The sequence below is a fragment of the Leptosomus discolor genome, chromosome 1 (genome assembly GCF_034619465.1).
Source record: "Leptosomus discolor isolate bLepDis1 chromosome 1, bLepDis1.hap2, whole genome shotgun sequence".
NCBI lineage: Eukaryota > Metazoa > Chordata > Aves > Leptosomiformes > Leptosomidae > Leptosomus > Leptosomus discolor.
Window position 1 is genome coordinate 180,772,214 of NC_141391.1, and position 16,403 is coordinate 180,788,616.

The window sequence follows — 16,403 nt, forward strand, 5'->3', positions numbered from 1 at the left end:
ATTCTTTATCAAAACAAAAGAATGATGTGAGTTTTGATGACTGACACACCAAGTAACCTCCTACTAAAAAACGATCACTGAAAATATAAAGGGCTCACTTTAAAACAAGCTGTTCTTCATAGAACAAGCAAATACAGGAAAGCCTTCTGAACAGCTTCCCTGTTCCAAAAATCTGGAACAAAACAGGTCCAAGAAAAGTTCATAGCAAGGACAGTTAATTGTTTGTTAGCTTTTGAAAAGCTTCCTGGGAGTTGGTTCTCCCAAAGTTAGATTCTTCAGTCTGGAAGACCCAAGGGGGGAGTCTTGTACTGTTGCCTGTCAAAACAAAAGAAAAGTGTTACCAGAGTTAGAACCAGAACAAAAATACAGCAATGTTTTCAAAAAAACTCTTTCCCCATGACAGAGCTCAGAAATTAGATAAAATGAAAAAAGCAACTGTTAAGCATGTTTGACTGTATAAAAATCAACAATTACATCTTATATAAATCTTTCACAGCAGGTCAGCTCCTAAAAACTGACTTCTGTACACAAAGAATAAATGAATATAGGCTAAGCTAGCCAAGGGATCGCTCCAGTGAGTGACAAGATGTATAAATTTACTGCTATTGACATTATAGCTTTATTTTTCCCTATTAGTCATATATTACGCCAGGAAAACATCTGCCAAACTTGACTGCTTCATCAACTACTGGTCATCTTGAAAACTATTAAATAAATAAAAGAATTGTAACAGTGTCCAGGTGACTTGTGGTGGTGAAAGAGAGTGCAAAAGTTTGCTTTAAACTTTCTCAGTAAGGAGATACTTACAGCGGGTGTTTTCATAGCATCCTCAGAATTCTGTGCAAGAGTATGTTGTCTTTTACATGGACTTTGCTGCAAACTGCCCGGCTGCTCTTCCTTTTTGAGAGCTGCTGACCCTTCCTGTTTAATAGACTCAGTTAGAGGTTCAGATGGGTCAGGAGCACCTTGCGGTACAGAAACGGAGCGAGTCTCAAGCTCTTGACTTTGCCAGCTCTTCGTCGGGGGAGAGGAAGTTTGTTTGGGACACTTGCTTGTTTCTGCGATTGCCTCTCTCAAAAATCTCTGTAAGCGAGTTTTTCTGGGCCTGTTCTTGTTGGTGACTGCCCTCCTGAGGTGCAGCTCTTCAGCTATGACGTAGACACGGCAGCGTCCTCTGGTCACGGCTGTGTACACGTGCTGCCAGTGCTGACGGCCAGGACTGCCAACCACGTAGACAACTGTTTTTTCCTCAGAACCCTGAAACAGGTTTAAGAATGCCTTATCAAACTAAGTAGTTTACCAAAAAGAAAAAGACAGCTTATAAGAACAAGAAGTTAGGGACACTTTCAAGAGTATTTTCTCACCTGCATTCAAGGAATTTTAGTTTCAAGCAAGCTTCTCCTTCACATGAAAATACAGTGCAATGGCAAGATGAAGCCACGAGAGAGTATTATCAGCTCATAGCGCCTTTTCTTTTTTTTTTTTTTTTTTTTTTACCTGAAATGTGTGGATAGTTCTGGCCCATGCATGTTTTATGTGACATAGCTTCTTCAGTGCCTTATACTTCACAGTGAAAGTGGAGCTGTAGGTGCTGCTAATGGTCAGTAAGCGCTGTTTATCAATTTCTACATCCTAAAGAAACAGCACAAGAGCACTCGTCAGTAAGCTTGTATCAGCAGTTTGATCAACAGCTGTAGATCTACGTATGTTCGTGTGCTACTTTCCCTGAAATTACAATAGCTGCAATGTCAACAGAGTGAAAGATGCCAAGGAAGTTTTAACCCCCAGAAAACATAGATTATCCTACGGTACAGTGAAATAATACCAGTGAGGCCACAAACGGAGAAGCGCCTGCTCTCTCCCACCGACCCTGCATGGTCCCCCTTTCCCATGCACAAATATCGAAACTTTCACTGGACCCTCTGCTGAGTCAACTCAACTCACTGAACCCACCGGAACAATACAGGGGTTTGTGCTGCTGTATTTTTTGGTCACCTTAGTTTTCTGCCAGAGAACTCAAGCTGTAACGTTAGCTTTAGACTTTACTTAAGACTATGTCTCTCCCTATATCCAAAACATTACACATTTCAATTACAATACATTTGAGTATTTACAGAATGTATTTACACTGGACACGGGCAGATCAACTGAAACACATTTGACAAAAATGCCCAGAGATTTTATTTTTTTTTTTAAATTCGCTATTGCGAGCCTGCCTCTTTCTTGCCTTTCACATGATAGCTTAGCAGAAGAGCTAACTATGTGTTTTGCACTGAGATTTTAAAATGTGAATTGTTTTGTTCTGGGGATTCAACAAGGACTGAATCAATTACCACTGGGTTTATTTGTGCAAGTTCTTGCAGCAAGGACTTACCCCTGTTATAAAAAATATATCTCCATTGCACAGTCGTTTGCCCTCCTCAGCAGTCTCCGTAGTGAGGGTGGTTTCTCCACTTTTGCGTTCATGGCAATGAGGATCCTCTCTGAAACCACGGTCTGGCAAGAGATCCTTGAGATACGTGTTCCGCATGCAGGAAATCTTGTCATCAATTTGAAATAAAAGTCGGTTTTTATGGTCTCTAGGCCAGAGAAGGAAAAATGGAGAAATGTATTTACAAAGTATCTCTCAGTATTTCTTCTCTTTCCCCTCTCTATACTTGGGCAAGATTAAAACCCCTAATAATGTTCAAAACAGTTAAGACAATGGACATTTAAAAGATGTTTCTTGAACTTTTGTAAAACCTTTTGGTAAAAACCAGTAATACAGAGTAGCACCAAAATCCTGCTTCCAAAAATATTTCAGAATCTATTTAGAAATCATACGGTGGCAAAAAATAAACAACCTTGAGGGTTTTTTCCAAGTATGTAAATTTTAACTATTCAGCACTAACTCGAAATCTTGGAATTCATATAAATGACAATTTAAATGAAAGGCAAACACTTAGTTTATGTTATCTCTTGTTCACAGTCCAGGTTGAGATTAAAGAATCCATCAAAGAAAGATTATTATTATATAAATGACTTCTAACATAAATAATCAGATCTAGATGCAACATTCAAAGTTTTAGTATCTTTTACTTAGGTTGTTGGCTGACTGTAACACTTTCCAAAACAAAGTGAGATTGTTCACAGGAAAAATTGCAAAACACTGGCTTACCTGGTTACATGATTTGAATAGTGTTGGCAACAAAGTTCATTTATTAGATTGCAATCTTGCCTAAATCATACAAAACAAGAACATGAATAAAATCACAATGTACAAAACATAATTACATGCAATGTCACATTAGCATTAATTTATAAATAATAGGAAAAGCCCATTTTAGCCATGATATCTTCCACCAACAATTAAAACAATCACCGATTCAGAGTTCAGAAGACAGAGCAGTAAAGGAGCAGTTTTGTCTAAATACCACAGAAAGTGAGGCAAGGATGTTTGTGATGCATACCTAGATTAGCTAGATTTGGTTTTAAGACAAAGAAGAAAACTAAAGAAGACCTAAAGCCTGGGTACATTATTTGCCTGAGAATGTATTAAAAATAGCCAGAAAATTTATTTGCTTTTTAAAGACCTGGAATTTTAACTTTTAAATGCAGATTAAGTACCTACAAATCTATTAAAGACAACTCTTGTATCAAAATCATTAATAACAGTATTGTACCTGAATGCAGACTGGAGCAATCAAATTGATTTCAGATTTACTCAGCATTCACAACAAAGAGAGGAATTAGCTAAAATTTATAAATCATTTACTTGAACATTAGTAACCTGTAAATAGTGGGTGTTTTTTAAATACTGACAAAACGTTCTTCACAAATAGAGTGGAAGAGTTTTTTCTTGGGTATCCTTTCGTGCAGAAGTGTAAGTTTATGGACTATTGGTACTACTGGACATTACATTTATCCCTTCAGTGTTTCTGTCAGGCCACCCATTCTGTTCATGCTCCTGTGACAGTTCACGTTATCAGCGATTACTAACCTTTGCAGTCCGTCTTCAAAGGGTGTTAGAGCCCTACACCCCACCCCTTATTAAATGACGAGTATTGTGCTTCCTAATATCTAAACTACAGGCATGCACCACTGCCCAACAGCAGCACTAATGCCCATCAGTTCATATGACTAAATCTGTCCCTTGTCACGCGGTCACAACGCAAGTATTGTCTGTCATTTGGTCAATGTCCACCTGTGACAGAAGCATGCAGACACAGTAGGTCTCATGTTCCATCACACACCCTGGAATTCACATCTGCCACAATGGGATACATTTTAATATGGACATTTCTTTGTCTTGTGTGGGCTCCTCCTGCAGTCAAGCCCTCACCTTTCAGTTCTGAAAAACACTGCGCTGTTAGCAAACACCAGAGCACAGGCTCTCAGAGATCTACTACAAAAACTGACCACTTATATCCATCCTTTTTTTCTTTAACATAAACAGTGCATGATGGACATGAACACAAAGGCAGATATCATGGTGCAAAATAACACTAGGCTTATACAAAACCAAAGCAATTCTCCATGGAGAGACTCAGGGCAACCAGAAGGTACAGGAAAAGACACCTGGCCTGTTGTTCTCTCTAGTAATTTTATGGTATTGCCACTAGTCTCTCCAACTCAACACATTCAGCTATTTTTAGATTGTGGCTGCTAGAAAGGATTTTTTTCAATGTGCCTGCATGCTCTATTACCTTCTGAAAGCAATGAACTGCGATTGTTTGGCATCCTGCAATCCTGGTCCTTTTTTAAGTAAAGTCTTTATGGCAGTTTGCAAACCTGTTTTAGAAGACATAAAAGGTAGGTAATAATAATATACAGAACAAACAATTTACGAAAGAAAACCATAATTCAGTATGAAATTGCCTTTGCTCATTTCTAGCTTCAATGACATTTCAACTTGTTTAAAACAACAACAAAGAAAATAAAACCACAACACAAGAACACCCCCAGCCCCCCCCAAAAAAAAACCACACACCACACAAAAAGTATCATGCAGTTATCCCACTATTAAAATCTGAGAAACAAGAGTGATATGGAAGGAGAGAAATTCTTATTTCTCTGTGTTCAACAGCTGCATAGAGCGTATTTCATGCAAAGTAAGATTTTGATACGGCACATTAAAGAGGTAAAGATAGAATATTTTTAAGCCACAGACCTACATGTTTAGATTTCACAGAAGAAATCTGTTCTTAGTATTCTGTTTGCTGATAAGTTAATATAGTTCCTTTTCACACCCGCCTTGAAGCTTTTTGATTCAAATAAAGTAGAGGCCACTCAATCCACTTATCCAATAAAGGTCAAAAAACCAAAAAACAATGGCCCTAACCCTGACACCGAAACATTTTTAAAGAAGCACTGCTGTCCCCTCTGCTTCCATTTTCCTAACTCGATTCTAGAGCTGGGAGCACATTCCTGTCCAACACACCATCCTGTTACAGTTGCTTGAATCAAATGATTCACCTGTGAAAAATTTAATCTTTTAAGGTTTGACAGCTCCAGTTAGAGCATAAAAAAAAAACAACCACATTTGATTACACTGGTGGAAGCTGTATCACCCCCATTTCAAAATCCAACTGGTGAGCTGGAGCTCTACAGTGTATCCTTTGCACTTACGGGTCCTGCTGTGTGCACTTACAGAAGGCAAAAGGTAAACTATGAATCTAGCATTTAAATCTATACCGCAAACAAAACCAGACTAAATCTTCCTAAAATGATAGTTCCGGCCAAACAGTCCACCAAAACAAAAGTCAAGATCACAAACTGACTGTACACACATACCGTCACAACCCCCGCCAGCAGGCAAAGCAATAAGAATGAATTTCTTTTCTGGGCTTGGCATTGTCATTTCCTCGTTCCAACCAGAAACTTTCAGCACCTCATCAAATTCAGGAAGCTTCCGGTGAGAGATTCTTGACCAGCGCAGTGGACAGAAAACAGAAAATAAATATTATTTCCATCTGCATCAACCTGAAGTTCACTATTCATCAATTTTTGGTCATCTACATTACGTACACCAAAAACACCTTCTTCTGAGCATAACTTCATTTCACATGAAAGAAATTGGTAACTTATTCTCTAAACCCTTCAGCACTGCAGTAGAGTCTTAGTATTACCCATGCAGTTCTTCTCATGGGACCACACTGGAGTAACACAGAAGTTACCACAACAGTGAGAGTGCTTGTAAAACACTTAGTAGTTTTACAAACAGTTAGTCTGGACATCTTGCAAATGTTCAGACTCTTCTCAAATTCCATCAACATCAAAAGGTCTTCGGCCCTCAGACCTAGATTTTGCTGTTTGAGGTTTAAGAAAGAAATCATGCACTGATAGTAAACAGGGTTATTTCCAGACCAAAAGTTAATACAAATGCTGGAAACATTTAAAGGTTCCAGGTATTACTACAGCAAAAAAAAATAAAAGAGACTATGACTTAATGGCCCTTGACATCTAAACTCTCAATGTAAGTCAGCCTGTTTCAGCTGCTGTCACACTCACCAGCAATGTCTTTAAAACTTCATTTTTAGAGAAACAATTGTAAGTCATTTCAGAAGGCATAAAGCGATCTGTGCACGCACAACCCATTTGAAAACAACAGAGAGTATCTGATGGAGAAATACATCCCATAAAATTCAGGAGTATTCCAGCAAACACAGATTTATTTATTTTTTTAATCCAATACATATACTCCTGGAAAGAACTGTGGGGTTTTGTTGATGTTGTTGTTTTGGGGTTTGTTTTTAAAACCAGTGTTACTGGTTTTGAATAAAAAACTGTAACAGAAGCAGTACTATAGAGTCAAATGCAGATGCACCACTATTTTGCAGGTAAAGGACCGGGCCTACTACAAGAATGCTTCTTACATAGATAAGGAAACCCTACCTTGATGCATTATCTACAATTAGTTGCGATTCAGCTCTGTGATTAGTTCTCAGTTCTATGGAAAAGCCTCTTGATTGTAGACCCTCAAAGATATCAGGTAACATGTTTCCTGGGTCTATGCTTGGTAGTTGTCTAGTATCACCTAAACAAAATGCAAACTGGTATTTGTGAGAAGAGATAACAGATCATCTCTTAAAAACTGTCTTAAAAAAACCCCACTGGAATTAATAAATACTCAACCCTCTAGAGAGTAACATCCTTCCTCCATACAACTCACGGGAAATAAAACTATCAAGAATCTAAGAAACTTTGTTTGGGGAATCAGGCAGTAGCGTAGTTTAAACTTTTCATATTCCTCACTTAGTAATGCTTTACTAGCAAGTGCAAACCACTCTGCATGATGAACACTCACAGTAATCACATCCTATTCAAACAGATTTTGAATGTTACGTATTTAAAAACAAGTGTCATAAATAGCAAGCCAAAAAGCAAACCTCTGAGAAAGCAGAAAATTTTGATTTTACACTTCCTTTTCCTTTCTGAATTAAAACAAGATGATCCTAGCATTAAAAATGACATGAAACCTCACTTTTAACATGTGATCAATATGTTAACACTAGATTCTTTAAATTAAGGAAATCAGAAAAGTTTCCCCGTTCCAAGATGTAATAAGCTACCACATGGAGGTCGTAATAATACTTTCAGAATCAGACAAAAGACTGCTAACAGAAACCACAGATACTGATACTTTCATATGACAGCAGAGATGGAAAACTGTCTCTCTCATCGGACCTTATGAATAAGCAGAAATATCCAAGTACAGAACAATGTAACATTCTGGGGTTTTTAAGAGACTCGGTGAGACCAGTGGCAGCTCTGATACTTACACTGTATATTGTGCATGATTAAATATTGTGAAATGCTAAATTTGCCGTTTCACTTACCTAGAATAATAAGTTTGGCAAGCTGAGCATGCTCACACAAGAGTTTTAAAACTAAACTAAGAATGTGTACAGACACCAAACTTCCTTCGTCCACAATCAGAACTGTCACAGTAGAAAATTTCCACGGCTGTACTTGTTCACTCTGCTTCCACAATTTAAAACTATAGATGACCTAGAAACAAATCGAAACAAATCAAGTTCCAACTGTGATCAACTGTAAGCAACTGTCTTTTAAAGGCAGTCAGAGTGTGGTATCTTCTGGTGCTGCATTTAGAGCTATTATCTGAAATTCTGAACTTAAACCTGTAAAGACTCAGAAGACTTAACTGTTCAGTCCTATTTTCCTCCTTGGTGAATATATTTCTAGCTGAGATTATCAACACTCACTTACATAAAAGCACAGAAATGCATCCTTTATTTTTTCTGCAGGGACCTTCAAGGATAAAAGGTCAGCCATTAGGTTGCTCATTTACAGAACACCTCCTACTACAACTCACTGACAGTAACAAATCCCCAACATTGCATGGGGAAGGGGAACAGACAACTATCCAATCCCCAAACACAAAATAAGCCCACAGTACTTTTTATGATATTAAAATTTTATTTTATACAGACTATGCCACACCTCCAACGTCTCCTTGGCACCTTCCACTATCTAGGACAACCAAGACTTGACCTAAGCTTATTAACAGCGAGCTTGCTTTCTACTTTTTTAAAAAAAAATTTGCAGAATTTTAAACAGTAATTAAGAAAACACTGCGTGAATGAAATTTATGTCATTATTCAACCCCAATCTACTGATCTCTTCATGTATGTGCAGTACCAATAGGACTGCTAGGCAACAGAACACTAGAAAACAGCTCTGCCATCTAGAAAGTATTTCTCTCAACCAAAAAAAAAAAAAAAGCTAAAAAGACCAGATGCCCCAGAAAAACACAAATTTGAGATGTGTATTAAAAAAAAAAAAAGGGAAAAACCCCACAAACCCCAAAGCTACAGCAAATACTGTATTTCAAATGATTAATTTATGATTCCCCAAAACTAACACTGGCTTTCAAATGCTCACAAGCTGCACTTAAGCATTATCATTAATAGCTACACACTTCGTAACAAGTTTAATAACAAGCTTTTTTTTCCAAACAAGAATGGACTCTGCCAAAAGGTCTTTCAGAACAAAATTTACAAAAAAAATTCCTTACCTGATGCAGTGTATATGCAGGAAGCTTAGTTTTTTCACTCAAAAGGCTTGCTGCCCTCCCTGTAGGTGCAGTAAATAGTACATTCAAGAATTTTTTTGTATACATATTCTCTGACTCTGACTGACGATGATCAAAGGTATTCCATTCCTCAGAAGCATCCAGGTCTTCTTCAAAGTCCTTAGAAGCAGCTTCCACTTCTTTTTCCATCTGCTTTAAGTGACGAAAAAGGCAGCTAACTACTGTACTCTTCCCACAGCCTCCTTTTCCACTTATGATTGTGACAGGATTAGAACAAATCTTTTCCATAGCAATCACCTGATCTAAGTCTACCTCTGCCTTACTTTGGGTACCAGAGGCAGACCCCACTTCGTTTTCAGGAAAGAGATTTTCACAGTTGTTATTGTCCTGACTATTTTCCTTCAGATGTTCCATTTCATAAGCCTGGGTAACATTCACTTTGTTATCTACTATTTCTCTTGATGTCTCAGAAACGTTAAGTATCTTTCTCACATCAACATCCAGTTGCCACGGGCAGCTTGACAGAAGGTCAGCTATACACACTGCAATGTCTTTTTCAGACTTGTAAAGATGAGGCAGAAACACTAGTTTTTTCTCCCTAACCACTATGTTCTGTTCTTTCAAAAACTCAAGAGATTGCCAAACTTGCTCAATGGACGTTTCTTTAGATACAAAACGAGCTAATTCATCTTGATCTTCGTAAGTATGTCCCATTTCTCTACACTGTTTCTTGAGCTGATCATACAGAATTAATGCATTCTTCTGCAAGTCAGGAATCTTCCACAGGAGATGTTCACACTGACAGAAGGCGGCCCACGTTGCCTCACAGTACGAAAGGTTCAGTTCCCTATAGGTAATCTTTTCCCCAAGAAGAATAAAAGCAAACATGTATTTCAGATGTTAGACTTTTGCTGAATAACATTCCTCCTAGTAAATACAAATTGCAATTCAGAGGGTTGAAGTCTACAAAAAAATTTATGTACCTTTCATAATGTATGAAGTTATAACGCTTTTCAAGATATACAAAAGATACTTAAAAGTAAGATGGAATGATAATTCCTCTCAGTCACCCTTCTCTATAAAATGGAAACTTTAAAAATCAAAAACTTGCTACAGAAATTGGGTATTAGGGAGAACCCATGCACACCTAATCAGCACATTTTCAAATGAAGGCACAAAAACTGTAGAAACAGAGCATAGGAAAGGCATTAGCCAGAATAACGTGCCCGATTCTGAACATGCTACTTCAAGAAATACACCACCTTTACAGAGACTACCACAAAATAGTGAAAGACTGAGATATGCAAAAAAAAATTAACTCCTGAGGGAAAGAAAAATGAATTGGACTTGCTGAGCCTTAAGAGAAAATGCTAAAGATGGTCTTCAGGCAATAAAAAAATCTGCAGTGACAATGCAGGTCCTTGGTACAAGAAACAAGAGAGCAACAAGTCTATATTGCACCAAGGAACAGTCAAACAGGACATCAGGAAAAGCTTTTTAAAGGAAAGTATGTGAAACACTGGAATACATCGGCCAGGCTGCTGAATCTCTGAAACTCTTAAAGACAAGCCAGAACACCTGTCAGTAAGAGCAGGGGTGGGCTGAAGCAGAGGGATTAACTAACCACGATTCTGACCTATTAAGCTATAGCTCCCATCTGAGGTACAGGAGTGCGAAGGTGAGGGGCAGCGGCGAAGCTGCACAGCAAGCGCAGCAAAGGAAATCAGGAAGGTAAGCAGCAACTGCAAAACCCATTATCAAAAAGGACAACCACTAGACCAGATGACCTCTTGCAGAGTAACTTACCTACCTTACTATGAAAAGCACAGGTACTGTTCTACGTACGAAGAACAGAAAATCTCTTTTGCCAGTATAAAACTGGACAGTACAAGTGAGGGTTTCAAATTAGCTTTCTTACTTTATTACCTCAAGTATTTAATTTTCTGTTCCTTGTAGAAAAGATTACACAAGTGGTGTAACAAAATCACTTTTAAAATCTTCCAAGATTAATTTATCTTAGACCAACTGGAAAAAAAAAAAAATCCTTTGCTAAAGCTGAGTTCAGTACATCGTCCATTCCAAATAAACTAAGCTTGCCTCCTACAAATGCCCAGTTACCAAACTGAATGTAACTGAAACAGCACTGTATTCCAATGAAGCTCAAAAGTAACAAACACACTATTTTTTACCCTGCTTAACAATACTTACCCTGCTGAATCCAAGTTTCCATGGCTCATTCTTTAATATCTCATCCAATTTTGTTAGCATCTTGTCTGGAAAATGTGCTTCCTCACCTTCCGTACCATTATTTTCTTCAGTCTTTCTTTGCCAACATACCATACCCAACAGACAGCAGAAATGGCGCGGCAGAAGAACTGGCAAGAACTCCAGTATCATCGGAAAAGTCAGAGCTACCAATACGGCCTTTCCTGCAACTGTATGCACCATAAACAAAGAAAATTTTAAGCAACATATGAAGATAATTGTAAATTAACAATTTAAACTGGCTCTGGCTTTTATCGTTCTACCCAAAATATCCCAAATTTCTTTCAGTTTCTTGTTCTCTGTAATCTTTTTCAAACTCTTTTGAAGTTGATTTTCCCTGAACTGCCTTGGGAAAAAGTAATGCAAACAGATGACAAAAACAGCAACTAAATGTCCTCATTTGGAAGATACATATTATACAATAGGTTTAAACCACATACTCAATAGTATTTTGTAGAAAGTCAGTTCAGACCTCACCAAACCTGCCTCTTACCTAAAGATAATTTTCATACAGACACACAGAAGAATGTTTACAATCCAGAATAACGGGCTTCTAAATTTGTAGTATCAGATCAGTAGAGGAACTTACAGTGCTCTGCACCGGCTTTCTCAATGACCCCAAACTTAAGCTATCACTTTTCCTGCTTGTATCAGTCTTGTGATCTGCAAAAGGGGGATAATGAAACTGATTTGCTCTATACCTTGCTTTTAAAATCAAATTTCAGAAGAGAAAGTGAAGCAAATTTCAGAAGAGAAAGTGAAGCAAATTTCAGAAGAGAAAGTGAAGCAAATTTCAGAAGAGAAAGTGAAGCAAATTTCAGAAGAGAAAGTGAAGCAAATTTCAGAAGAGAAAGTGAAGCAAATTTCAGAAGAGAAAGTGAAGCAAATTTCAGAAGAGAAAGTGAAGCAAATTTCAGAAGAGAAAGTGAAGCAAATTTCAGAAGAGAAAGTGAAGCAAATTTCAGAAGAGAAAGTGAAGCAAATTTCAGAAGAGAAAGTGAAACTTCTAGCAGTTTTAACTCTTGGCAAGAGAAAAAAATGCCATTTTCAAACAAGTGTTAAGGAAACTTTGTAATTTCAAATTTAAAACACCAATTTTTCTCAGTTAAGTATTTTTTCTGATCACTGTCTTACCCACAGAAAGACAAAAGATTTTTCCTTTTCCTTTTAAAGTACTTAATTTACACGTGGAGAATCAAAACACACTATTTCCATACAAAAATATCATGAAGACTTGAAGAACAAACTGCTTGAACCCGTAACAATTAATGACAACCAGAAAAAAAAAAAAAAAAACAAAAAAAAACCGGCAACAGCAATAACAGCAACATGCCATACAGGGGGTGAGTTGCTGTTTGTCTTGCCTAATGACAGAGAAAGAAGAAAGCTTAATTTGTAGTAAAGTAATTTAAGTTAGATACTAGGAAAAATCCACCAACTACAAGAACAGTGAACGGGATACCTAGGCACACCATTCAACCTTCACCCCTGAAGATTCATGAACATACTGGATGAGTCTCAATCAAAAGTGATCCATATATCCCATTAAAACTCACACAGTGAACTAGATCCAAGTTTCTACCATTATTGATTCTCATCACTTTGTGGTCATGAAAAGATTTAAGGTCCGTAAACAGGGGTTAAGAACTTTTCTACCATCACAAAATCAGCAGAAAAAGCATGAAAGTCCATAGAACTGCAAAAAGTTTCCTCTCGTTACATGTATGGTTTGGAGTAAAGTCAGCTCAAGCCCAGCAGAAGCTCTGAACTCTCCTGTTAAACATGATCTGACCTCTGAAACAGTCACCTCCATCTTTTGACTTGACACTGCCCAGTAAACCTGGTACTGGAAGACTTCATTTGCTTGCACGTAACAGTAGATAGACGCAACCTGTCTGCACAGATTCATGCACAGCTGCAGCTGAATTTAAACAACTTCCTCCAGTTCAGAGTACCGAGCCTCACGGCACTGACACCTAAGTCGCTCTGTACAGCACCAACCCAGGAGTGCCTCCGTTCGCATCCGGAACACGGTACAACAGAAACGAGAGCTAGTGTGGCAGACACACCTCGGACATCTTGACTATTTCAGTGTTTTGCTTCAGACCAGCCATAGTCTGGTCCCACAGACTGAATTAGGGGTTGAAGTACCTTAGGCATGCAACTGGAATGCATCTTTTGGGTTTCACCCAGCAGGACACAGTCAATACTCTGGCACACTGCATCACAATGGGGACAAGGACATTTGCTTCAAAGGCACACTCCCGATCCAATCTCCAACACCCATACAGTCACATCAACGTAGTTCACAACAGGATCGTCAGCAATCCTGGACTATCTCCATGTGGGGACACACCAGTGTCTCCGCACACTGCTCCCTCGCCACACCAATCTGCTGACCAGCAGGGTTCAAGCACACTTAGATAGCCTATTTAGTGCAGCTGATTTGGACTACACTGAGCTCATTTGCTGTTTCCCTGCACTACAAAGAAGCAGCTATACTATTTTCGAACACGTATTTGTCCCAAAGAGCCATACCACCATGTTTAAGCGTTGCTGAACCCGCGTTTTGATAAGCCTTGTTATATCTGAATAAACTATGGGAAGCCAGCAGCAGTGTCTTCACATCCCTAGCACAGACAATTCTACTCAGCCAGCCTACAGAATTCAGTAAAGTCCTTATGTGTTTCTAACTGTATGCCTATCTTTAACCAGTCAGCTGTCCCACTGCCCTCAAATTTAAAAAAAAAAAAAAAATCTTTGCATGTTCAAAATTCATTTGAAAATACACTTCATATGAAGACATGTTAGCTTGAACGCAGCATCCCAGATTGAACTCATTAGCTATAAAACAATCAAAAGAGCACAAGATATACCTACATGATTTCAAAACATAGTAGAAGATGTCATAAGCCTTGGTGTCTCTTTGCTTCGTTCCTGTCTGTAAGTATGAAACTTGGAACTGTTTTAGTTTTTCTTCAAGATTTCTAAAATTCAGCATAGACTCTGTAGGTAACCAAGCAAAAAACTTCTCTTTAAAATCCTCAGGAACGTCACATTCCTTAAGAAAGAGTGAAAAGATTTGTCGGCTGTTTTCTTCTATATCAGTCCGCAGAAAATATGATGGATATCCTTGCACAAAGTACTTCGACCCCATTTTTTTAACTTTAACATTAACTCTCCACCAAGGGTCAACTAATGGAAAACGTCCGACTACTTCATACTCCTTTTTGGAGCTGTCTTCTTGTATAACAACTGAATCATTAAAAAGAAAAATAAAACCATTGTTAATTGACAGTCATAAAGATTAAAAAGTTTGGTTTGATTAAGAGTTTTGTTCCTCCAAAGCTTATTTCTGTCTTTTGTGTAAGTTGCAGTAGTAAAAATAAAGTAAGGGTTTTCACAAACTTCCTCATGTCAGTCTTTCCCGTAGTATTTAAAAACAAAAGCAAAACCAACCTTAGAAACATGCACTAAAACTGCTCCTCTAAGGATCAGAACTACAAAATTAAACTCGCGTATGAACGTTTATTTAGCCAATTAAACACATTGGCATATAGTTTAATATAAGACCATTATATACACATGTATACATGCATATGTATACATACATGTATATATATAGTGTTATATATTAAGTTCGCAATTCAATTTTTAACAGTTTTCCCACGAAGTATTCCATCACTGTGCCTACTTTCTTTTCAGATACATTTGTATATCAAATACTTCCTGCAACTCAAAACACCAAAACTATAAGCAATTAATATAATAAACAACATTTTGTATGACCTGGTTTGCCTCCTCTTTCCCTCACCAAAATGAATACACCATTCCTCAATCCATGACTGGGGACTAAATGCTACGACCAGAACAAAGTGAGCACCTACACTTGGCAGCACCTTTCTCCCCCGACCAGAGCACCAGCCCCTCTTAGGTCTGTCACATGAGCCATTTCTCGAGCAATTTTCAGATAAAACATTCTTCCTAGGTAGAAGTTGCTCCAACATCACCTACTTTTCTAAGTATTAAATAGAAATCAGGAAGTCAGTGTCAAGTATCAACACTCTTACATTTCATAAAAGAAAAAAACACCGCGTTTTTTTGTGTGAAGTTAAACTGAATGGAAAAACTCTTGTGTTTTCTTACTGTTGCCCTACTGTGGCCATACAAGAGCGCAGATTACACCGCCCTTCTACCACCTGCGTAAGGCGTATCACCTGCTGCGGCTCGTTTTCCCTTTACTTGTAATGAAGCCGGCAACCGGGGAAGGCGCGAGTTTCGGTGCCATTTACGGTCACCACACTCCGCATTATCAGCCAGGGCCTCCCGACGCCAGCCAGGCGCAGCCTTTGAAACCAGCGAGCGGCACTCGGCGGCCTCGCCAGCCAGCCCAAACCCTCTTCCGAGGGGGCCGCAGGCCGGGGAGGGCCCCGGGACCTGCCTGCCCTCCCGCCGCCCGGCCCCGCTCCGCTCCCGCCGCCCCTCACCGGCTCGGCGCGGGGGCAGCGCGGCCGCCAGCTCCGTCCCGGAAGCCTCCAGGAGCGCAGCCTCCGCCAAGTACGGCTCCTCCTCGGCCTCCTCCTCGGTCTCCTCCTCTGAGTCGTCTGCTGCTGCTGCTGCTGCCGCCGCCGCCCGCCGCGGAGGCAGCAGCACCCCCCACAGCTCCACCGCCGCCCCCCGCGGCTGGACGGACACCGCCATGCCGGCCCCGGATGCCGTGGCACGCCCTCCCGCGGGATCCCTCCGCCCGGCCCGCCCACAGCTCCGCGCCCGCCGCGGAAAGAGACGTCAGGGGCGGCGGGAAACGGTGCCACAGGGCCCGCCGGGTCACGGCCGGGTGTCGGTGGTGGCCGCGGCCCCGCTCCCCTCCCGGCGGTGGCGGGGAAGCCTGAGGCGGGCTTTTTGGTCACAAAAGTATCAGATTTTGAATACATCCTATTATACTTCACCCAGCTGTCCCCCAAAGTCGCATAATATTACGTATAACTGGCAAATCGTTTTCCAGGAGGTCCTCTAAAATCACCCGTACTCCCCTGTGTTGTAACGCTGGTGCACAAAGCACCAGATTTAGGATTTTAGGATACTGCTTAGAAATCCCCTTACT

General features: G+C 39.6%; 1 protein-coding gene across 1 annotated transcript; it reads right to left on the reverse strand.

The window, feature by feature from the left end:
• Positions 1-198: 198 nt before the first annotated feature.
• HELB (DNA helicase B) lies at positions 199-16,000 on the reverse strand. The gene is made up of 13 exons (XM_086472115.1): positions 15,787-16,000; positions 14,180-14,554; positions 11,243-11,469; positions 9,017-9,892; positions 7,818-7,989; positions 6,874-7,015; positions 5,773-5,903; positions 4,686-4,770; positions 3,158-3,217; positions 2,375-2,579; positions 1,498-1,632; positions 808-1,257; positions 199-315 (listed from the first exon to the last, which is right to left on the reverse strand). Exons 1-13 carry the CDS (start codon positions 15,998-16,000, stop codon positions 226-228), a joined length of 3,162 nt encoding a protein of 1,053 aa, XP_086328241.1. The 3' UTR covers positions 199-225.
• Positions 16,001-16,403: the final 403 nt, after the last annotated feature.